We start from the raw sequence: 25,388 nt of genomic DNA, 5'->3' as shown, positions 1-25,388 counted from the left end.
GTTTTTCTCCCCTCACCTACCAGTCAGCCCCCAAATAAATGCCACATAATTTAGGTTTTTATTAAAGCAGCACCCTCTTCTAATTCCAAATTTCTGTATCTAATAACCAGCATGGAATCTCAGTGGCTTGCAATAATAAACATTTATTTCTTGTTTATGAGTCTGTGGGTCATCTGGAGCAGTTGTATTTCAGGCTGCAGATCTGTTGATTGCCTGTAAAAGCTCAGCCTCAGTTTCCATAATGGATTTAGATCTGTATTAGCCAGGGTTCCACAGGGGATGGATAGATTAGATAGATAGATAGATAGATAGATAGATAGATAGATGATAGATAGATAGATATAGATAGATATGCACCATGAATATATATCTATACATCTACATATCTACATATATATAGATATATATACATACTTTGGCCTGTTTGTTACTGTGAGAGTATTTTTTTGTACATGAGATTTGCTTCCCTCATCAGCTAACTGCATCTCCAGTCAACAAAGGATATTTCCCTCAGTAAAAGGAAATTCTCCTTGTGCAGTCAATTGAAGATTTTAATAGAAATTATACCTTGTCTTCAATACTTGCTTTTGCCAGAATTTGCTGCCAGGTAGCTTCCACTGGAGAATTTGAACTAACGACTCCAGTATCACCTTTTTTTTTTTGTTTTTAACTTTTTTGTTGTACGGTATAACATATATACAAAGCAAGGAAATAAAAAAGCAATTGTTTCCAAAGCACTCTTCAATAAGAACTTGCAGGACAGATCCCAGAGTTTGTCATGGGCTACCATACAATCCTCTCAGAATTTTTTCCTTCTAGCTGCTCCAGAATATACGAGGCTAGAAGGCTTAAATATTTTTTGATAATCACAATCAACTGTTTTCCTTCTTTTTTGTGTGTGAAAAATAACATATATACCAAAAAGCAATAAATTTCAAAGTACAGCACCACAATTAGTTGTAGAACATATTTCAGAGTTTGACATGGGTTACAATTCTACAATTTTAAGTTTTTACTTCTGGCTGCTCTAAGGTACTGGAAATGAAAACAGATCAATTTAATAATTCAGCATTCATACTCATTTGTTAAATCCTATCTTCACTGTATAACTCCACCATCACCTTTGATCTTTCCATACTTTTCCTCAGGGACTATGGCCATTCTAACTTTTTCATACTGGAAGGGTCTGTCACTAATATGGGGTAGGGAGATGGAGCTACCTGATGTTCTGGAGAGTCTGGGTCCTCTAGATTTCAGGACTTATCTGGACCATGGACCCATCTGGAGGTTGTGGGTTTCTGGAAAGTTGCTCTAGTGCATGGAACCCTTGTGGAATCTTATATATTGCCCTAGGTGTTCTGTAGAATTGCCTGGAATGGTCCTGTTCGGGGTCTGGTAGGTTATGATTGGTAGCAAGTGTAACTTACTTATGTTCTTGCATAAGAGCAACCTCCAGAGTAGCCTCTCAACTCTATTTGAACTTACTCTGCCACTGATACTTTATTAGTTACACTTCTTTTTCCCCTTTTGATCAGGATGGAATTGTTGATCCCACGGTGCCAGGGCTGGATTCATCCCTGGGAGTCATCTTCCATATCACCAGGGAGACTTTCACCACATATGTCATGTCCCACGTAGGGCAGAGGGCAGTGATTTCATTTGTAGAGTTGGGTTTAGAGAGACTGAGGCCACATCTGAGCAACAAAAGAGGTCCTTCAAAACTAACTCTTAGGCATGCCTATAGGTAAGCTAAGCTTCTCCACTAACTACATAAGCTTCCCAAGAGTAAGCCTCATGATTGAGGGCATGGCCTATTGATTTGGATGTTCCTAAAGTTTGACACTGTATCAGAGGATTCCCTGATGGAAAGGTTTAATATTTCCATATTCTTTCTCTCATCCCTCAAGGGACTTTACCAATACTTTTTGATTATGTGCTTAATTTACTCTAGTATGCATTCAGGCATTATAATAATCTACACAAGATTAAAGGACCTCTCTCTTATTCTGGGCTCCCTGTGTTTCAATTGTTCAAATGAGCTATGCTGATAGGTTGGGTTAGATATTATGCTCTACAGAAAATTTCAGTTCCAACCAAATAAAACTTTCTTCCTTTGGTCTCAAAGAGTATGTGTGGTTCTAAAATATAGACACTGTTTTCCTTACCCCTGTGTTCTGAATTACTTTTACCCCAACCTGATTGGCTTCATTCTTACCTCTAGATATTGTTTTTATATGTATATAAAACAGCCTCTTAAAAGCCAGAAATAATAATCACCACTCCGGACTTAATATGTCTGCTATAAAAGCTTAGAATTTAGGCCCCTGTTTTCTCATATGCATTTTCTAAAGGAGACAATACTATTATTGTATTTTTCTATCTGGCTTATTTTGCCTCACTAAATGCCCTACATGTTCATTCACATTGTTACATGCCTCACGACTTTGTTCCTTTTTGTAGCAGCAAAATCTTAGTTCATAAGTATACACCATCATTTACCAGTCTGCTTTTCAGTCAGTGTATTCAGCCACCTGCATTCATCAGACATTATGTATAGTGCTCAAAGTCCACAGTCCATCAACATTCTCAATTTTAGATAGTTTCTTCGTTCCCAAGAGAACGAAATCCAATAAACACCCTCGCCAAATAGGAAATTTAAACCTCCTCTTAACTCTTGTCTTTCCCCCCATTATTTACCTCTGCTGCTGCTGTGGTAGGGCTGATGTTTTCCTTTTGAACATAGCCCATAGCATACAATAGCAGTTTTCCCCTGTACCCTAGACTTAAACACTCTTTGTACAGGAATCATACTTTTGAAGTAATTCTTGCAAGAACTAATTCGTATTTCTAGTGTTAATCAGTTGGGCTCATAGGTCTATACCACCCCTTTCAATCTTGTTCATCCTCAATATGGTAATATTACTTATAGATCTGCTAGAGAACTGCCTTCACTTCTGTCTATTCCCTTACGTGGGAGTTCAACCTCATCAGCTAACCGTTCACCCATCTCTAGCTTCTATGTGTCTCTAAGTCCCCTTTATTTCCAGCATCACCTTTAACAGAGGTTTCAACTTACTGCCTGCCCTGTGAAATACAGACCTGCCAATCTCATTGTTGCATGAACCAGTGCCTTACGGTGAATTTCATGTATGTGGTAGGTGGGGAGTAAATCCAATTTCAGATTAGATTGTCTGGCAAGAACCTGAAGTTTGTTTACTATTATGGCCAGATTGTTGGCAGATACGTTGTTCATAAAACCAAAAAAAGAGCCTATCCACAGATTTAAGCCTTAAGAAATAGTCATTCTACTTTAATTCAGAGGCAGGTCAAGGGAATACTTTCAGGCAAATTCAAGTTTTTTCAAAGAAACACGAAAAATTTCAAAGGAAATAATGTCAAAATATAATTATCTCCTTTTAAAATAATTAATATTGAGTAATTCTTTGTGGCCATAATTTAATTTCAGTCATTTTTCCATTTAGGTTATAGTTAGGCAGTTAAAAATTTAAAGAGTAAAACCAAGTATTTTAAACCCATATGGTATATTTTATAAAGAAGAGGAAGTTGAGAATGCAGTTATGTTTTATACCACTTATGAGCATTCCTTCTGACCGTACTGTTGGTATGTTAATGTGCAGACTTCTTGAAGTCATATTACTTCCTTATTAAATAACTTCCTACTGATGACAGAATAAAGTCCATATCCTTTATCCCAGTGTAATCTAGTCCTTGCAAAACTTCAAATATGCTTCATTATTTAACACCTGTGGATGATAGTGCATGGTAAGCTCTACCTTTCCCTGTCAGTTCTATCTGGGAAAAGTCTACTCATCTTTTAGGACTAGCCCCAAATGTGATTTAGTATCTGAATCCTTCCCCTGCTTTCTCTTTTTAGCCCTTAATGTATTCTATTTATCATTCCGTTGCTGCTGTTATGCATAAGATCATAGTTCCTTCTAATTGCTATAAAAAAAAGAAATGTACAGAAACTCATGAAACAAATAATTAAAAATAGGAATTTTGAGATTAAGAAATGATTTTTAAAGGATTAGTAATAGGAATATGGAAAATATTTAAATTAAATCAAAGTAAATTCATTTAAACAAATCATTTGTAATATGAAATATTCATGAAACCAGAAACACAAATTAAAATATTAAACTTCACAAAGTTAATTAATTTAAATGTAAAATTACAAACTAAAATGCAGTCAAACAGTTGAAAGCATAAAATAAACAGTTCAAAATATTTTAAAATCATGGATTGAGGAGTAGCATAAAACTAAGACAGCCTATTTAAATCTCTCAAACCCATCTATACAAGCTAACTGCATTGTGGATCCTTAAGGCATTTTATTTTTAAATCAAAGAAGCCTATTTATTAGGTAGAGAAGACAGTGAAGAAAATGGAAAGAAAACCTACCTATTCTCCTATTGTCCCATCTGTTTTTCTAGAGAAACATAGTTTCGCTGTCCTGGGCATTCTCCTTTTCAGAATAGTTATGGCTGTTTGCAAAATGGCCTAGTTTTCTTTGACCTTTAAGTGATTACACAGATTCCTCCCAAGGTTCCGTCCAGGTAAATTCGAAGGGGGATAGGTTTGATGTAAAGAAAAATTTACTATGTATAACAGCCCCATCTAATGATTGAGATTTTCTTCTATCCATCAGAAACAGAATTTATTTCTTAACTCTTCTATCTCATCCATCAAAAAAGGACCTTATTTTTAATTGACTTATAGCTACTTATGAGAGGTGATGGGTTTAACTATTATTGGTTAATTTGTTTCCATCTTGCCTAAGGAGAAAATGTTTAATATAAAAATAAAAAAGTTTTGATGGCCATGAATTGTCAATTTGTAGCTATTCATCCCTAATTCATTTATCCGAAACAATGCTTTCTAAACTAAAACCTGCTCTCTGTGAGTGTTATTTTATTTTTCTTCAAGCAAAACAAAAATAGCTTTATCCATTAGGAAATTATCCATATGCAAGTTAATACCTATTCTTTCTTTATGTCCCAAGGTGATATAATAAGAAATAGAAATTAAGAAAGTTTGAATAGGAAGCATTATGTTAATATTAGAAAACAATTATGATTATAGATTTTTAAAAGTAGTCTGTTAAAATAGAGAAGCTAAAATGAGAAAAATTAAAAGTTGTATAAGAATTTACATAATTTTAAAATTTAAGCCAAGAGGATTAAGAGAGTAGAAAAATATTGAAGAGTATAATAAGTTTAAACAAGTACTAATAAGCAAAATTAAAATGTGAAAAAGAAAAAAAATATGGAGAGAGAAGAAACTCCTGAGGGATTGGAATGAATTTTTGTAGTAGTAGAAACAAAAACTAAAGCATTTAAAAACTAAAATATTAAAAATAAATCTTCAGTAAAGTGAAGCACGTGCATACATATCCACCATCAGCAAATCATAGAAGTGTATATTTCTAACTTTCACTTGTCAAATTCTGAGATCCTGGAAGGGGAAGAGAGTCAAAGAGCCCAGAATTGGGTCCTTGATCTTCCTCTGTGAACTGAACCTGCCTGCTCAATTCTCCTTTATAAAGGTGAGAAACAAAATTTCAGCAGACAACCATAAGTAAACATAATTAGCCAGACCACTAGTAGTAGACCTTGCACATGCCAGGAACAAAGCAGCAGCATCAATTTAATTTTTAAATTGATTTCCAGCATTTATTATAAAGGGGTTATTTATCTGCGGTTGGTATTCTATGCTTCTTTAATACAGAGCTGTCATCTTCATATTTTCACGAGAAAGAACAAATATTTCACTCGGAACTATAGCAGATTTTCAAATGACTAGAAAGGAAGAATTCTATTTGCATATTAGCTCTATTTTGCTGAAAGACTTGTAAATAAATTCAGCACCATGGTGTTAGGGGACCAGAAAAGGAAACTGGGAAAGTGATAGATTATTATCACAGTAAAGTTACATATTCCCCAGGTGGGGAATTCTACCTCCTCTAGCTTTTATTATCCTTAGGATAGTGTTCTATTTATTTCATGAGTACAGAAGTTTTAATTGAGTATGTCATGTTCCAAAGACAAAAGAAATGCCTAATTCAATCTAACAAACTTGTTAGTCACTGTTTATACCAAGAGGATTTCTGCTCTACAGAGAATAATATTGTTTTCTTTTTCCTCTGTTGGTAAATCAAAATTTTACACTGACCTACAGCAGCCAAGCATACTTTAAAGCAAAATTATGCCAGGCTAATGCAGATATTCATCTTTTAGTTCAATGCATTCTATTTAACCCCTTTTTAAATTTTTTGGTGAAATGTCTCAAAAATAATTTGGTAAGAAAATTTTGAATTTACACAGAAATTTATCTAATTACAGGTTTTGGTTTACTTCAGCTTTATGAATGTTAACTGAAGTTTCATGATTTTTTTCTTTAGATGTTTTGCTTGCAGATTTTTGCTTGTTTGCAAATGCTATTGCTAGTTGCCATATAGTCAGTGTAGGAATGATTTGTAGAACAAGTTCACCTGTTTACCTGGGTTTGTATTTGTTATAAAGTTACAGGTTTTCTGGACAAGTGATTTCTGTGCTTTCCCCTGCTCAGTATGTGATCATTCACCTAAAAAAGGAGGAGAGGGGGCGCGGTAAACTTTCAGTTCACCTTAATTCTGTTACTGTTTGCTTTGTTCAGCAGTCACTCTGATCTTCCTGGCAGGGAAGAAGATCCAGAGAACAAAACTACTAGTGATTGTATAGATAAAAAGGCAATGAATTCTGCTTTTAAGGCAAAGGGAGAATAGTCTACAAAAGAATGAAAATAGGACTAAAAGTACTGCATCGTTAACCTGCAGATCTATTGTATCTTTGAAAATCTTACACTGCAGAAAAAAGTGTGACAGTACAAAGATACATAATTATGTGACTGAAAATCTCGAAAGAGGTCACCATTCAAATACTGCACAAATGCTTAACAAGAAATAGACTACATTATTCTGAAAAGCCAAAGAACCCTTTTCCTTAAAATAGCAGGATACTGTTTCAGCAGTGTATGAGATGCCATAATATATTATTTATTCTCTACCAGAACAACTCTCTAGATACGGTGAAGATGATGGGGTCAAGAAGAGTACTCCAGAGAAGAATGGGAAAGAAATGTCGGAACAGACATTACAGAAGGTAGTCTAATCTTTAAGATATTGAGCTGAGAAAGTTAAATCTGAATTTTAACATAAAGGATTATGTTTTAAAATGAGGGCTCATGAATTTAAACCTTGTGTGAATCCTCAATTTAAATTCATAATTCAAAATCATTGCCCTGACAAAATGGGTTTAAAAAAAATCAATGTTAGTGAAATAAATATGGAAGCCCTTGTGCTTCTGTTGACATACATCAAAAAATATTTTCAAAGACAAAATGAAGAGAATGAAAACAATAGAAATCAAAATTCATATTTGTTATAACTCAGTGGGTTAAGTTTAAAATGATTCAGTGATAAGTCTGTGCTACATTTCAGTAACCATACAGATAAACATTTGAACTAAAAACAACAGCATAATTTTGGATTCACCACAGAAAATGGCAATATCCTTATAATTTTAATTTTGACATTTAAAATATACATGTTGCATCTGATTTTAGATAAAAGTCTATACAATATGACTCAGTTTAGCTTTCCATGCACTGATAAGAACAACCATGAAACCCTTGTAGCCACCATACAACATGCTTAGCATTAACAATACAATATTGTTAAAAAGTCTTAATATTTATCTTAGCAGTTTTATACTTAATTCATATTTTTGTATACACATACATTGTTATCAAGTTCAGTTAGGTGGGCTCGGTTATATTTTAGCACTTTTGTTATTGTTACAAAGAAAATGCTCTTTTCATAGGTTTATTCTTGTAACTATCATTTGGCTACACTGGATTAGTTGTGCTTCTGAGACATTTTTAATACTTAGATGAAGCTGAAAATGCACAAATACATAAACAAAAATTTTAATGTAACTACTTACATTTCTTGCATCTGTGAAGTGACTTGTAGATGTAGTGATTTACAGCAGATGATCTGCCTCCTTACACTTCTAACACTTGCCATATGGTCAAGTAAAGAATGCTGTCATCTCATTATTACTGAATGACACATATCAGGTTAACATAGTAACAGAACAAGAAATGTTCAAATTCATTTATCTTAAGGTAAAGTGAATAATTGAAATAATCTGTTCACTTCAAGCTAGGATGTCATATAGTTTATGCTAGTTTATCTTTGTTATAGAACAATATTTTTGTTTGTCAGAGTTTATGTAATTTTTGTCTCTGTGGATATATAATATTAGGGTACTACTTAATGCGTTAGGGTTAAAGCCATAAAGAAATCCATTATTTAATTCTAACTACCATAAATGTCCATTACAATGGTAGATCCAGAAAGCCATTTTAAGAACTGAATAACCAACAGAAATTATTTTCATTGGGTCATATGTCAAGTTAGCTTACTAATTTGTCACTATTTTAATAATTAACTTATTGTCACTATTTTAATAATTAACTTAATGCAGTTGTAAGAGACCTTAAGCTTGTTTCCTTATTTTAAAAGAATGCATGTGAAACTCAAAATGGGTTTAAAAGGCAGTAACAAGTGGAAAACTTTTGTACACAGAAATGACACAATAATATTAGCATTTCACACCTCATGATGTGAAATGTTTTGTTCCAGTTTCAACAAGAGCAATCTTTCTGATAAATTATTTTAGATGTCAGTACTGGAGGATTCTGGAGGAGGAGTATAAATGTGCTTAAGCTGATTTACAGCACCTAAACCAAATGATTTTAGTGGTTCCACAGATGTTGTTTATCTAAGATCAGCTCCATTTGGGGGCAAACTCAATGGTCACCCTTCTAGATCATGATGTAATTAGAACTGTTAAAGAGTTGTAATCTGCTTGACCAGGTTGGTAGACTTATATGCAAAATAAATTTCAGAAGATGCCTTTAGTATCTTAGCAAAATTTCTGTTATCTCCACAAACTTGAGAATAACCTTAAAATATTTGTCTTTTAAAATAAAGATTTTTATTCATTATTTAAACAATATATGGCCATACCTATAGCAAATTTTAGAAATATTTAAAAATATTAAATGCACAAAACTTAAAAAAAAGCCATTTTTCTAGTAATAATGATGCTATTTGAGTGTTTTCTGTGTGCCAAGCACTGTGTTAAGTGCTTTACAACCTTAGCCTTCTTTTATATTTACAACAATCCTGAGAATTAGTACTAGAATTAGTATTGCATACTTCCACATGAGGTAACTGAGGCCTACAAGCTGTGACTTGTCTTATACAGCACAGCTTATGAAGGGTGAGATATTTAGACCTATGTTGCTTTGGCTGCAAAAGCTAGACTCTTAACCATAAGTTTAAATTGCCTAATCTTTGTATGGTGGAATTTTGCCTTTTTCACTTATTATTAGTATGTTTGTGAGCATTTTACCATACCTTAAAATATTTCTATTAATATTTGATTAATTACTGAATGCTATTTTATGAATGGCATAATTTATTTAATCTCAATTGCTTTACCAGACATTTGTATCCATTATTGTTTTTATTACAACTATTGACTTAGTAAATGGCCATGTTCATAAAAAAAAAAGAAAAAGAAAAAATAATTGAGAACATCACTGCCACAATATTGAACCGTTTTTGAAGGTTTATCTTAACACTTTAATAGATATTGTAGACCTTCCATTTTCAAAGTCTTTAGATGTAGTATCTCTCTTTTGACATTTGTCCTCCATTTTAAGCATGGAAGGTAAGAAATTTGATCATTTTTATGATTAAACATTTAACAGACTTTAAAACCACAGAATCAACCTACCCATGCCAAAAAAAAAAACAAAAAAACAAGCCCACGTACATTTTCAATTGGTATGTAAAATTTTCCTGAGATGTGCCCCAACCTAAATGGATTTTAATCTAAGGAAAAAAATGTGCTAATTTCCTTGCTGAAATCTCAAATTAAAAATATTTATTAGTGCATTTGTTCATAACATGTTGTGTGTATCTGATGATTCAAAGTTTATTTCATGGCTCTTTCAGTTTAAATAATTATATTTTAGATTAAGTAATTTTATTAAGTAGCTGTTATGATTGCTAATAATAGGAATGATAATAATGATGATGATGATGATAAATTGTTTAATACTGCCTGCCAAGAATTGTGGTATATTCTCACATTAATATAACAACCTGCAAGATAGATATTACTATTCCCATTTCACAAATGAGAAAACTAAAGGTAAAATACATTAAATATTTTTCCAGGTGAAGCAACCAGAGATAGAATGAGATCTAGACCTTCTTAAAGGTCTGTTTATCCTAGACCACAAAACTTTTTAATGTTTTTTAATGATCACTGTCAAGATTATTTTTTAAAAAGTGTAATTGCTTGTTTATACAAAATACATTTTAAAAGATTTACTCTATCCTCCCTCCCACTCCTCTCTGGCATCTAACAAAATAAAATATTTTTAAACATATTTATGAAAAGTATACAGTTTTGTGTAGTGATTAAAAACTCACTGAGGGGACCTGAAGAGAGTACTATAGGTTATATTTCTTATTTGTTTGTAGTATTTTTACTAAATGGAGAATAAAATTGGGGGATACAGTAATGGGAAGAAATAAAAAGAATTCGGAGTTCATTTATCTTGAACTCTGTCTTTTTGTCACATTAACCAGCTCTCCAATAAATTATTTACATTGAGGAAGAACAATAGAATCTCTTTTGCAGAAATACTTGGTATCTTCACTAGTCTGGGTACAACTTTTTCATATGTCTCTACTCCAGACCAAGAGATAGGTGAATTTATCATACTGTGGAATAGAAGTGATTAGAATTAGCTCTCTTCATATTGTGTTGCTGATCCCTGTCTCCAGGACAGGACAACTATTTGGTAAATGACTGCTGAATTAAATGAAGGGGGTTAGTCTCATAAGAACAGTGGGGGGCTGCAGAAGGATAGGTAAGTCAGAGTGACAATTCAAGTTTAAGAAACAAATTGCACCTTCACCATAATTAAAGACCCTATATAAACTAAGTGTAAAGAATATCCAGAAATTTTATCTTGTATATTTCTGGAATATTATTGTTTTAAATTATTGGTTTTAAATACATCACTGATGCTTTCTCCTTTCAGAATTTTGTTTGAAAAATAACTATAAGTCCATATAATTTTTCAGTCATTTTAGGGATAGGTGCATTAGAACTACATTTTGCCCTTGTTGCTAAATATTTATGGTCCTCTGAAAATTTTAATGAATATGTTATTAATTTCAAATTATAGTAAACTGTGTTGGGGACTCAAAATTAGATTTTGCTGGAAATTAGAATTTGACTGCTTTTGCTGTTACTTAGTTACTTATCTCCTGTAAATCCATTATAAACCAGTAAAAAACAAAAATTTCCCATTATTTCACAGTAATATAATATTCCTTTGTATTTTGGTTCTTTATCCCAGTTCTTTGTTCATTTCCCTTTGTTTCATTTCCCATGTGTATTTGAATAACTTTTCCTCAAAGGACTTTTAGAAAACTGGGAAAGTTCAGAATCCCGAATTTGAATCTCAGCTCAAACCAGGGAAGGTTTACCTATATGTGTTATTTAAATTCAGAGCCTCTTATTTCCTTTTGGGGGAGATGACTATTGGATCTACTTACCTCACACATTTTTTGAGGTGATGAATAGAGATTATGTTTATAAAGCTATTTGGTAAGTGGTAAAATGTACTTTACACCGGGAATTGTGGGTTTTTTAAGATCTGAATCAGATATCCACTCCCCTATGAAATTTTTATACTTCCTGAGTTAGAACTAATTGCTCTTTCCTTGCTGCTCTGATTTATGGCACTTAGATCAAATCTATCATTAGATTTATTTATGCAAATATCTGTCTTTTCAGAAAGTTTTTGAAATTCCTCAAGACCAGGAATTGTATGTTGGCATTTCTGCATTCGTCAACTTGAACTTTGCAAAATAATTCTATTTTTTTCATATATAAATGCAAAATAATTCTATTTTTTAATATATAATTCAATAAACAATCTTGAAATGAATGCAATTTAAAATTATTAAGTATTTTTGGTAAAAAATTCTTTATTATATAAACTAAGAACCACATGATTACTATAGTTACATTTTTCTAATTTGGAGAAAGCACCCTCAGTAGAATATTTTGCATTTAGTCAGTTTTTCATATGGTTATTGAATATTGTAAAAATATTGTTATTAATATAGTTTATTTTAGATATTTTAGGCTTTGGGTGTAAATTGTTGTTCTCTGAAAAAATAAAAACTCTTGCCTGGAAATGCCAAGTCAGTATAATTTTGGGGTTGCTACCTCAATCTTTACTCCCCAAGTTGCAATTCTGTTACCCCAAATAAATGCCTTTATTGCCTTGCAGCTTAGTTGATTTCTGAGTTGACAGCTTAGTTAAAGTTGTGATGCTTTCTGTAGAATTTTAACTTCTTTTAACCTTCTTTGCCTTTTACAGTTTAGAATGTATTCATCTATACACCTTAGAATTATTTAGAAATTAAATACTTTGGATTCATTTTGTCCTCGTTCTAAATATAATTTTATTTTCATAAGTTGTAAATGATGAAAATATAATAGATTATGGATTTGAATTTTTATAATACATTGAACTATTCTGTTTAGGTCATTGAATTGGAAAATAGGATAAAGTCTTTTGAGAAAAGGTCAAGAAAATTAAAAGAAGAGAATAAAAAATTAATGAACGAAAGTGATTTCCTGAAATCATTATTAAAACAGCAGCAAGAAGATGCAGAAACCAGGGAAAAAGAACTGGAACAGCTATTAAAGGGGAATGAAGATGTAGTAAAAGAGAAATCTGAACTTCAAGTAAAAATCAGTAAGCTGGAGAGAGAAGTCACTTCCCTAAGGAGACAAGTGGCACATGCTAATAGGTTGAAAAATGAAAATGAATTGCTGATGAATCCAATGGAGAAGCATTCAACAGACAAAGCTAAATCTGAGATGGGCACCACGGAAGTGAGATCTGGACAATACGGTTGTAAGACAACCATGACCAAGGTTAAATTTAAAGCTGCCAAGAAAAACTGTTCTGTGGGTCGTCACTGCACTGTTCTCAATCACTCCGTCAAGGTTATGAGCAATGTGTTTGAGAACCTTGGTAAGGATGGCTGGGAGGATATGAGTGAAAGCAGGTAAGGGCTCTCATTAACTTAGCTCTGTGGTGGGGACACTGTGCATATGTAAAACACTGGCAAGGAGATTGAATTTCAACTACTGCCGATTTGGTATTCAGAAAAAATACTGTCAGATCCTTTGAAATATCTTGGGAGGTCTTGTTCTGAGTTTATTGACTAAAATTTGCATGCAAAATTAGCCACAACTGCATGAGTATTTGAATAAGTGCCAGGAAACCCAAAAGAAGGCAATGCTTGATTTCTTCCAGTGATGCTATTTTCATGCAGTCATGAGGCTTGAAATTGACAGTTTGGCAGGTTGATTTAATTTGCTGGCCGTTTGCATATTCACCACTGACAGCTAAGGATTCCCAGGCAAGCTTACTAAGTCGGTTTAGTTATCTTGTGACATGCCGACCTGGGAGGAGAAACATTTTTCCCCCTTAATTTAGTTAGATAAATTTTGAATGACCCATTTCAGCTTGTTACCAGATGTCTACAAGCTGTTTAACATCCTTTAAATTAAGAACCATCTTCACTAATTATTTCATGTATGCATTATGCAAGTCATTGTACTAACTTTAATTGAATGGTGGTTAAAAATTAGTTCTTTAATGTTATAGCTGTGCAGATTCCTGGTCTTAAGTTATATAACCCCTAGTGAATAGCAACAGGAGAATACTAAAAATCTATAATATTTCTTTCCCTTATCCCTGGTTATACATTCACATATACACGACGCACATCAATAAAACCACAAAGGCAAATGAAAGATAGAACATCTCTCTGTAAACCTAGACAAGAGCGAAGTTCAGTGTTGCCAGAATTGATGAGACAATTTGCCATAATTTTTAAAATTCTACCTTGTTTTATAATGACACATATTTCATTTAATTTTCCCTAGGTTATTTTTAAATCCTGAGTAGTGGTTCTGTTTTAGATTTGAGATGCCTCTGTTTAATTTTCTTAATCATAGACTCAGAACTGAAAATTATCTTAAAATGTGGTTCCCAAACTTTCCTGCATATCAGAATCACCTGGGGATCTTATAATAATTCCAAAGGCCAGTCCAAACCCCAGATCATCTGGGATAGAGGCTTCAGTATTTTTTGAAGTTCCCCATGACTCCATTGTGAGGGTGGTTCCCAAACTACACTGTCTTAAAGGATCATTGGGTTAAGCTCCTTATCCTTCGACAAGTAAAGAAACCAAAAAACAAATTTACAGAAAGTGCAGAAGAACCAAATCTGCATTCACATTTTTCTGTAACCTCTTTTGAGGTTCTTCTTCTCTACTTCCCTCAAAAGCATTAGAGATAAAATCCTATTTAATTTAAAATCCCCTAAGCATTTAGCTATATCTTCAAGGAGATTCTAGTTTCTCACTAATTATATCTCAGCCTTTTGGTACTACCACATCCTTACTTGCTGGAATATAGTGGCATAGTTTCCTCATGTGTGAATATATATGTATGAATAAATACATGAAAGTTAGATAAAACACTCAGTTCAAACTTCATCATATTAGTGCATGTGCACAAGGTCAATTATTTTGGGAGATGTATCATATGATATCTCTTAAAATACAGGATTGTCATTCAAGCTCTTTAGCAGTGAAACTTGATTTTATACTGTAAGGATTAAGTGTTACATTTCCTACTTGACAGGACATTTGCAAGAATCACTCAGCTGCAAAGAATTCCCAAACAATTAGAAATCAGAGTGGAGATTCAGGGATGTCAGAACATTGTATTTCTTTTAGCTTTTCACAGTCTGAAATATAAAGAAGTTACTTCGCTACTGAGAAAAATAGAATTTAGTATTCATAAAATACTAGATTATATAATTACCTTATTAGTATTTATCCCCCATAATTGAATGGTATTGAAAAGAACATACTCATTTAGTGGTGGGTTTTAATTAGGTATTGTTCAACTTTGAGAAAGAAAAACAGAATTACTCTGTTTCTTGCAAATTAAAGAAAGAGAAGTGAAGAGTATAAGGAAAAGTACAAGAATTGCCATTTATTAAGTAAATTATAATTTCTATTTCTGTTTCCTTTTAACTTTAAATATTTAATTTAATTGTCAAATAAATGAATACCTGGTTACTTTCCTTAAACCCACCATGAATATTCATAATTCTGCATCTTTATTACAACTGACTTAGAAAATCTCTCTCCCTACTAGTGTTTTTATTCTCATTCAAAATTATTTTAAAAGACGCTGATCCACCTTCACTTTCCTTCAAATTTTTGTATTACTAATATCATGTCATTTTGTTAAATTTAGTCCTGAAGCCCTTTCTGTCTTTTTTTCCTTTTCACTTATAAAGTAGTGTATTCATTCACATCACCATATTTTGTAAACAGCTGCTGCCAACTCTACCACTATTTAGATAATATTTTACAGGATGGGATCATGGAATCTGTAGCTGATCTGCTATTGTCCAAATTCTGACTGTAATGTTTTCTAGCTGTGTGATACGGGCATGTTACTTGATGGTGTGTGCCTCATTTTTCTCATCTTAAAATGGGTATAACGAGAGGATCAGATTCATAGATGTAACATGAGAATTAAATGAGTTAATACATTAAAATAGTGTCTAATACATATTAAGAATTATGTAAGTTTTTACCATTATTTTAATAAATCTTTGTCTCTTCACGCTCTGTAGGAATAGTTGTAAGTATGAAGAAATGTTTTATATTTATTTACTTTCTGTCACAATCATAGCCAGAGATACTAAAAATCCTGCAATGAAACAGATTAGTCTCATATAACAAATATTTATCTTCCCCAAATTGCTAGGACAGTTCTCTTCTAGGTCTACATTTTGTTGCTCTTTATAGACTCTCTACAAATGGATGCCCCAAAATATTTCATGATAAATCTCATTAAAGTAAAACAATATAGCTCAAGCTGATTTTAAATATATCTAGATTTCATCATTACGGCTATTGGAACTATTAGTTTTATGATTACAAAGAGTTTTAATCTCGAAAAATGTTATATTCTTCTTATGTTTTTAATTACCTGTACATTTACCATCCCCCCTCGAAGTCCCAATTCTGCTGCATTCTCCATTGATCAATTTATCAAAAAAGGTGTGCCCATACTTTCTCAAAACAAATATCATGTTATAGGGGTTCCACATTATTTCTATATTATTCTAGACCTGGATTCCATAGAGCCTTATCTATAGTTCATCTCTTGACACACATTATGTTAGGATAAACTATTAGGGCATCTTTCCTTTATTAAGTATTTGATGGAAGTCCGTACCATATGCATAGCAGACTGTGAAGAGCAAGTGATTAAATTTGTTTATTCAATCATTCAACAATACCTATTAATTATCTTTCCCACTGCATAGTACAGTATATACAAATAAATTCTATGGGATTAGAAATTTAATGGAAGAGTGAAAATTATTTTAAAAATTAGAATAAATTACAAAGATATTTGTTTATAACCTTGGGAAAGAGAAAGCATATCTTATCAAGTGAAACATGAAAGTGCAGAAGCCAGATATGGAAAATATTAATAAAATTTTAAATATCTTTATGACAGAAGACAATTTAAAAACAGTTAAAATACAAATGACTAACTGGAAGAAGATATTTAACACAGAAAGGTATAACATCCAGACTCTTAAAAGAACACTTACTCATTGTTATTTAAAAAATAAAAGACGAATTTAGATAGAAAATGGGCAGTGATATGAACAGGAAATACAAATGGCTTAGGTTCATGACTCAGAATTTCGGAATATGTCTGTGACAGATAGAGATGGTATATAAACTCTCTGGCAAGCCGGAAAAGAACCACAGTATAAACATCTGTAGTCGGAATAAGGCCATGTCCTCTCCGTCAACAACTATTTTCCTTTTAAATATGTTCAGCTGTTAGGAAGAGGGCTGCGAAAGTGACAGCTTTTCTCCATAAATCCCCATTAAAAAAAAAATACCTAGAAGGACGTTACCAAAAGCTCAAGGACACAGCTACACCAGTCAGTACTAGGTTGACAAGTACAAAATATGAGCCAATGAGGCCAGACCTGCTTGGTATCAGAAGAGAGCAAGCTGGTGTTTCAAGACCTGAGAAAAGAATACAAAATTCCTAAACAGATATTTACGGGAAAATGCAGCAGGCCAATCTTAGAATAGCAACTGGAACTGGGAGGGGATTCTATAGGATCCATTTGCTAGAGGATTTCAGGGAACCATTGTAAAGGCCGATGTGCTTACACAGGTGATCTTCTATTCTCCATACTGAAGGACTAAAGCTTCCTTACCAAATCAAGCTCCACAATGAGGAGAGCAAATAGAAACCCAGTTGAGTATTACACAGAGAGTAGCAATCCCCTACCCCCCCCCCCACAAAAAAGTAAGAAAGTCAAGATAAATGTTTGTTAATATAATAAAGGAGGCAACTTTCAGTATGGAAATATATATATAATCACTTTGGGAAAACAACAGAAAAGGTTATGCTAGAGCTATGATGCTAGAAGCTAGATGGGGCTTACTCTCCCCATCTAAAATTACGGGAAAATTAATTATACCTAAAATGAGTAACAGAAAAGGACAGCAGTCAAATTCCATAAAATTTAACATTAGAAAAAAGAAAATAAGGAGACTAATGCCTCCAGAACACATACCCACAAAACCTATAAAAATTATGACTTCATATTTCAGAACACACTAAAAGATGTTAACAATTATGAAAACAAATGACATAAGTAATAATCAGAAAAACTCAGATATGAAATGATTAGAGGAAGTGAAGATTTGAAAAGAGTGATGACAGAGTTAGAAAATGAATTAAAAAGGAAAACCAACGTTATATCAGAAACAAAGATGAAACAAAAGAGGAATTAACCAAATAACTGCTTTAAAAACATAAATGATAAGGAACAAAAGTTTTATATATAAAATATATAAAAGAAGTGAAGGGCTATCACGCTGAGTGAAAGGAGCCTTAAACAAAAGAGTATATATTAACTCTAATAAGGTGTATGCTATAGTTTAGGAGTGAAGTATAAGGATATCTGTAACTTACTTTGAAATGCATCTAAAGATAAAATGGATGGATTGATAAGTGGATAAATATATGATAAAGCAAATATAGCAAACTTTTCAGTATGTTTGAATTTTTTTCACAAACTATGTTGGGGAAAATATAGAAAAGAAAATGAAGAATGAGATCCTAAGAATTGAGAAAGAAATGATAACTATAGAAGATCGGTAAAAAAAGATTAGAAAGATCCAACCTATGGTAATAATCCCCATGAAGGAAAGTAAGTTGTTGAAACAGAACAAATAATAAAATATAATTCAAGAAAACTTTCTTGGAAAAAAGTTTTACATGAAGCAGGAAGCTTCATGCCTGGAAAATTCTATCCAGAACAACCAACAAGCAGCAAATCATATTCTAGTATAAAATCCATTAGATTTTAAGGTGTGTGGAGCAGTAAGGAGGTGTTGGGCCTTGATCAAAAAGCCTGAGTCACTTATAAGTGGAATAAAACAGTGAAACAGAATATCATTGGACTTTTTTACAGCAAAATTTTATGCCAGAAGATAATGTAGTATCATATTTATGGAAAGAAAATGTGACCAAGGATTTTATACTTAGTCAAAATTTTCTTTGGAATAAAGGCTAAAGGCAAATTATGCCATGAGTCCCTCAAGATTTATCTATTAGATAATGAAATTCAGACAACCAGTATGATGGGAGAGACATTGACACAGTCTGGTGATGAGTATTAGTGACATATTTATCTGTAAAATTAAGATTAATTTATGTTTATAAGGGAGATAGTATAGTATGTATACTTTTTTATATGCTAAGGCAATTTAGAGTACAGTTATCAAAGTTAGGCAAGGAAAAATGAGTAGACTAAATGAAAAGTAGAATAAGCTCATTGATTATCTTATAGATATTAACTGGTAATTAGATGCTTGAGGAGAGTGAGGGGAAGGGGTATAAGTTACTAGTTGATTTCAGTATTGCTCATGGTAGGGAACAAGTAGACAGTAGCCAAGAAAAAAGAAGAAAGTTTGTGAATGATATAAAGATATTACCATAAATATAATGGTGGGAATAAAAATAGAAGTCTCCTTAAATGCAAAAATTTAAAAGAGAGAAAGCAAATAAAAGGCTAGCTGATGTAAGACTATGTACATACATAATAATATGACAGAACTGAGGTCAAACATATCAGTCATATCAAAAAATGGAAATCAATGTAACAGCTATTAAAAAGATTTTCAGACTAGCCAGTAAAGAAAATCCCAACACTATACTTTCTACAAGAGACACTTTTCAAACAAAGATTTAGAGAATTTAAGCATTAAAAGATGGGAAAGATGTATCAGGCAAATTGAAATTAAAAAAAGCAGAAGTTGAGCCTTCCTATTTGATAAAGTAGACTTTAGGCCAGAGGGCATTAAAACAGACAAAGGAGGACATTTTATAATATTAAAGGCTATAACTTCTAATAAAGATATGTATTTATATACTCAAAACGCAGCAATGATTGTCATAAAGCAGAACTAGAGAAGATGTAGGGAATGATAGAAATACAAAAATACTAGAAGACTTGAACACATTTTGCTCAACTGAAGGCAGATGAAGTCTGAGAAAAATACCAATGATATAGCAGATCTAAACAACATAATCAAGAAGCTAAATGTGTTAGTTTGCCAGGCTTCTATGACAAATAACACACAACGGGTTGGCTTAAACAACAGATTGTTTTGAGGCAAAAAGTACAAAATTAAGGTATCTGTAAGGGGTCCTTGCTCCTGGAGGCTGTAGCATTTAGGTCCTGGCTGCCAGAAATCCTTGTAGTTCCTTGCTTAGCTTATTTCTCTGCTTGCCATTACCTAGCTCTCTCTCTCTCCCCACCCCTACCCCCACCCTTTCCAGTTTCCGCTAACTTTTGGCTTCTTTCTCTGTGGCCTTGTCACACTTCATGCGTGTTTCTTCTATTTATAAGGCCTCCAGTAGTATGGATTAAGACCTACCGTTATTCAATTGAGCTGCACCTTGACTAAAAACTCCACCCTCAAGAAGTCCTATTTACAGTGGGGTCACACCCACAGGAATGCAAATTAAGATTAAGAACATGTCCAAATTAGGGTACAAAATTCAATCTACCATTGTTTATATTACTAATTTATATAGGACTCTGAACCTCAAATATAGAAAGTGCTTTTTTCCATCTGTACAAAATTTAATCATATCTTTGGTCACAAAGAGATCCTCAGCAAATCCCATTGAATGGATGTTATACAAAGTAAACTCTGGTAATAAGGTAAAAAATGAATAACAAAAGCAAATAAACCCAAAAGACTCCTACGTCTGGATATTTTAAAATATGGTATGACAAAACTCCTGGCTCAAAGCTAAATTGTGGGATTTCTTGAAAATAATGATGAATGAACATAACATATTAGGGTTTACAAAGTCTAACTAAGATACTTATCATAGGAAAATTTAAGGAATTAAATACATATAACTATAAAATGAAAGCAACAAAAAGTCCCCTGAATACATACACACAAACTACAAGAGAAACAAATCAAACAAAAAGAAATCAGAGGGAAATTATAAACATAGAATAAAAATTAATAAGCTTGGAAGTAAAACTACAAAACCATCTAACAGTTACCCACTCAAAAAAATTGACAAAATAAGCAATCACTAGCTGAACCAATCAAGGAAAATGGGAGCAGGGAGATATACTCCAAATTTAAAATGGACACAGAGAAAATAACCATTAAAACTGAGGAAAGTTTTAAAAATCATGTGACACTTTATACAACTCAGTCAGTAAATTTGAAAATACTGATTTTCAGTAGAGACAGTCCAAACTGACCAATTATCATAGAAATAATAAGGAAGAGAGTTAAAGAGCCCTTCCACAGAAAAACACAGGACCCAAAGTTCACACAGGAGATTTTTGTCAAACTTTTAACATCAGAAAATCCCAATACTACTTAAACTATTTTAGGACATAGAAAAGAAGGTGAACATTCATTTATTTTGTAAAGTGTATTCTTGATTCCCAAATTTTAAAAATATTATACCCAAACCAGAAAACTTTAGATCAGTCTTACTTATGAACGTTCATATATAATGTTAGCAGACAGAATCCCCCAGCACACTAAAAAATATATGAGCTACTTTGAATGCAAGAGTGGTTAAATATTAGCAAATCTATTAATATAATCCATCATATTAAGAGAAATGAGAAATATCAAATGATTATCATCAACGTAGATAAGACACAACAAAATAGAAAACATTATTTTTAAAAATTCAATAAAATTGAAATGGTTAGGTACATCCTTAACATGACATAAATAAGTACATACATATATATATATGCATACATACATATATATACACATACATATATATATTCTTCAGCCCAAAGGAATCAGCATCTTAATGGGGAGGATACAAAACATCATATTTATTAAATTACTTATTATGTCACTTTTCATAATAGCAAAAACTTTGAATAAATTATGGTACATTTATGTAGCCATACAAAAGAATGTGGACTATCTCTATGTACTTCTATTGAATGATCTCTAATATATATTTCTGAGTGAAAATGAAATAGAAGAAAATGTGTGTTACCATTTATCTAAGAAAGCATGGAGATATCAATATATATATATGCTTATATTTAAAATGTGAGGATAAACTATGGAACATTAAAAATGGTAAACATTCAGGGTGGGCCACGGTGGCTCAGCAGGTAAGAATGCTTGCCTGCCAAGCCCGAGGACCCGGGTTCGATTCCCCGTGCCTGCCCATGTAAAAAAAAAAAAAAAAAAAAGGTAAACATTCAATAAATAGTTTTTGAAGAATATATGAATGAATAATTATAAGGAAAAGGATATCTTTCCCCATCTCCAAGATACCTCCACCCCAAAGAGGGATCCTCAAACTAGTTTAAACAGTTTTGTCTTGAGTGTTTTTCATCACTAAACAGTATGTTTATGTCAGTCTTTTACAGTTTTAAACGTTACATACTGAGTTTCTGCTCTGTTAATTATGGAAATTATCCTTTGACTTCCTTCATTGAAATGAGAATATCAACAACCTACCTTACCTTCTTTTTCATTCCCTTCATCTCTCCTCTACCTTTCTACTACCCTCCTCTATTATTTGTACAGTGACACATGCCTTGTGACATAATAAAATAGTTCCTCTTTTTCCCTAATATCAAACCATTGTTTCATTCCTGAAGTAAATCCTACTTGATTATACTGTATCATTATGTTTATTTTTCTTGTATTTGATTCCATAATATTTTCTTTAGTGTTTTTGTGTCTAAATTTATATAAAATTGGTCTCTATTTTTCCGTTTTGTATGCTATTTGTATTTGGCTTTGGTATAAATGTTAGGCAACCTACCTCTTAGGTTTTGCATTCACCCTTTTAGTTACTCTTATTAATGATCTTCGTTTCTTCACACTACTCCAAGCCACACTCTTGTCTTTTCCTTTCAATCTTCAGAAAACCCTTTATTAATTCTTGTAGGGCTGAATTGACAAACTCTTTTAATTTTTGTTTTTGTTTTTTCATGAATATTTTAAACTCTCAACTCTCCCTTGAGTCTTGAGGCTTTTTTTGTTGTTGTTGCATGGGCAGGTACTGGGAATCCAGCCTGGCAGTTGAGAACTCTGCCTGTCTGCTGAGCCACCATGGCCCGCCCTCTTTTCTTTTCTTTTCTTTTCTTTTTTTTTTTGCATGAACTCCCCCTCATTTTTGAAGGATAGTTTTGCTGGATAAATAACTTTTGGCTTGCAGTTTTTCTCTTTTACTACCTTAGTTGTATCATATCACTGCCTTTCTGCCTTCATGGTTTCTGATGAAAACCTGCATTTAGTCTTCTTGAGGATCCCTTGTATGTGATGAATCACTTTTATCTTCCTGCTTTCAGAAATCTCTGTCTTTGGCATTTGACATTCTGATTAGTATGTGTCTCAGAGTAGATCTATCAGGATTTATTCTGTTTGGAGTATTTGACATTTTTGGACATGTATACTTTTGTCTTTCATAAGAATTGGGAAGTTTTTGGCCATTATTTCCTCAGATATTCTTTTTGCCCTTTTTTCCCTTCTCTTCTTCTTCTGGGACACCCACGATGCATATGTTTTGTGTTCTCAGTGAAACCTCTGAGACACTGCTTAATTTTTTTCCATTATTTTCTTTGTCTGTTCTTCCGACTGTATTATTTCAATTGTTCTCTTTCTAGCTCACTGATTCTTTTTTCTACCTGTTCATATCTACTATTGTTTGCCTTTAGTTTTTTTATCTTTATCATTATGCCTGTCATCCTCATAATTTCTGTTACGTTTCTTTCTATATTTTCAAATTCTTTGTTACGCTCACCTGTTGTCTTCTTAATATTCTTTATCTATTTGTGCATATTTTCCTTTGTCTACTTGAATTGATTTAGGAGATTTGTTTGAGCATCTTTGATTAACTCTTCCAACTTCTTTGTCTCCTCTGAAATTTTAATTTGTCCCTTTCACTGGGCCATAATTTCCTGTTTCTTAGTATGGCTTGTAATTTTTTTTTTGCTGATGTCTAGGCATCTGATTATCTTGATGAGGTAACTCTGAAGGTTCATTCATCCCTCTTGTCTAGGGTTTTATTGCAGATTGAAAGGAAAAGACAAGAGTGTGTCTTGGGGCAGTGTGAAGAAACGAAGATTATCGGTGTTGGCTGTGTGTTGAGGCTCTTCTTTGATGCTTGACCCAACTTATTGTAGACCTTTAGAATAGCCTGTGTTTAACTGTTCAGATTTTCTTATCTCTTCTTCATCTGATTCTTAGCCTGGGTTTGAGATCCAATTTTTAATATTGTACTTTCTGTGCTAAAATTGTTTCACCTGAAGGAGAGAGTTTCCTTTCCTCTATTCCTTCTCCAGGAATTGGTTCTATTTGTTTTTGTGCAGACTTTTCTCCTCAGTTCCTATGATTTGTTTAAATTCTCTCCCCATTCAGTGCCCTGTTTTTCTTATACTTTTCAAGTTCCAATACCTGTTCTATCTTATAGCAGTTCAGTTTATCCTGCTTTGTAAATTTTTTTCTGGGAGGCTCTTTTGGTTTATTCCCCACTAAGGTATTCTATCCTGGGGAACCAGGTGCAGTGATTCCTGAAAGGTGGATCGCTTCAGAAAAGCCAGTTTTCCTTTAGGTGTCCAGTCAACTGAAACTGGATTGAGTGAGGGCACAGCAGTTCTTTCTAGCCTTTCTATTGTGGTCTCCCTCATTCCCTGCCCCCCAGTGTGAGGGTACCAGGTTGTGCTGCCTCTATGTGACCCCCAAGCTGATGGCACTGGGTGAGGGGAAGGAGAACGCGAATGGAATGGTGTTTGGGACAGAATACTTATAAGACTTTTATTTCTTCACTTCAGTATTTGTGGAGCCCTTCTCCAGTCTTTACCATCCACCTGAGTTCTAAGCAAGTGGAGTTTGTCCTTTTATTCGTTAAAACTCTGTGGTGGCTATTTCAGGGGATATCTTATGTTGCCATGTTAATGATATCACCTCCCTAGATTAATTCCTATACCTTTTTCTCAGCTGTAAAATATAGTTAATGGATAGAGGGGTAAGCTGCTTGAGAACAATAATAGACTGTCAGTGAACGATAAAAAAAAATCAACTCATTTAACTTCAATATTACATTAAGGGAACTTTACTCTAAACTGCAAAATTTTAGATAAACAGAAAAGTGGAATAGAATACAAAGGCAGGTAAGCAATAATAATACAACACCTAAATGAATACACTGAATATGCTGATCCAGGCAAATTGAATTCTAGGATTATGAAATAACTATGAGTTTCATCAATTGCTGTTGATTTTTGAAAGAGAACACAAATGGTAGAAGAATATGGGAGACAGATAAATGTAGTTCTGATATTCAAAAATAGAAAAAAATAATTCGATAGTTGGTGATTTTGAAATTAATCCTAAATGAGCTTCCAGGACATTATAAAAGTTTGTAAGTATTTATTAAAAGAAGCAATGGTTTTTCAAAGCTGTCATGAGTTCTTACCTATATTTTGGGGGGCATGATTTCCTTAAATACAATACATCCTAATTTCATCCTAATTTGTGGATAACATGATAT

The 25,388-nt window shown here is 32.9% G+C and overlaps 1 protein-coding gene across 9 annotated transcripts in view; it reads left to right on the top strand.

Moving 5' to 3' along the window:
- The window catches only part of CNTLN (centlein), a 417,071-nt gene that overhangs the window by 289,359 nt on the left and 102,324 nt on the right, over positions 1-25,388 (top strand). For all 9 annotated transcript variants that reach the window (XM_077148088.1, XM_077148087.1, XM_077148091.1 and 6 more), the window contains 2 exons: positions 7,069-7,160; positions 12,711-13,240. In XM_077148088.1, the coding sequence (XP_077004203.1) occupies positions 7,069-7,160; positions 12,711-13,240 (622 nt within the window). The remainder of the gene's footprint in view (positions 1-7,068; positions 7,161-12,710; positions 13,241-25,388) is intronic.

Source organism: Tamandua tetradactyla, chromosome 2 (genome assembly GCF_023851605.1).
Source record: "Tamandua tetradactyla isolate mTamTet1 chromosome 2, mTamTet1.pri, whole genome shotgun sequence".
Taxonomy (NCBI): domain Eukaryota; kingdom Metazoa; phylum Chordata; class Mammalia; order Pilosa; family Myrmecophagidae; genus Tamandua; species Tamandua tetradactyla.
Note: the sequence above shows the minus strand (reverse complement) of the source record. Positions and strands in the feature narration are given on the sequence as shown.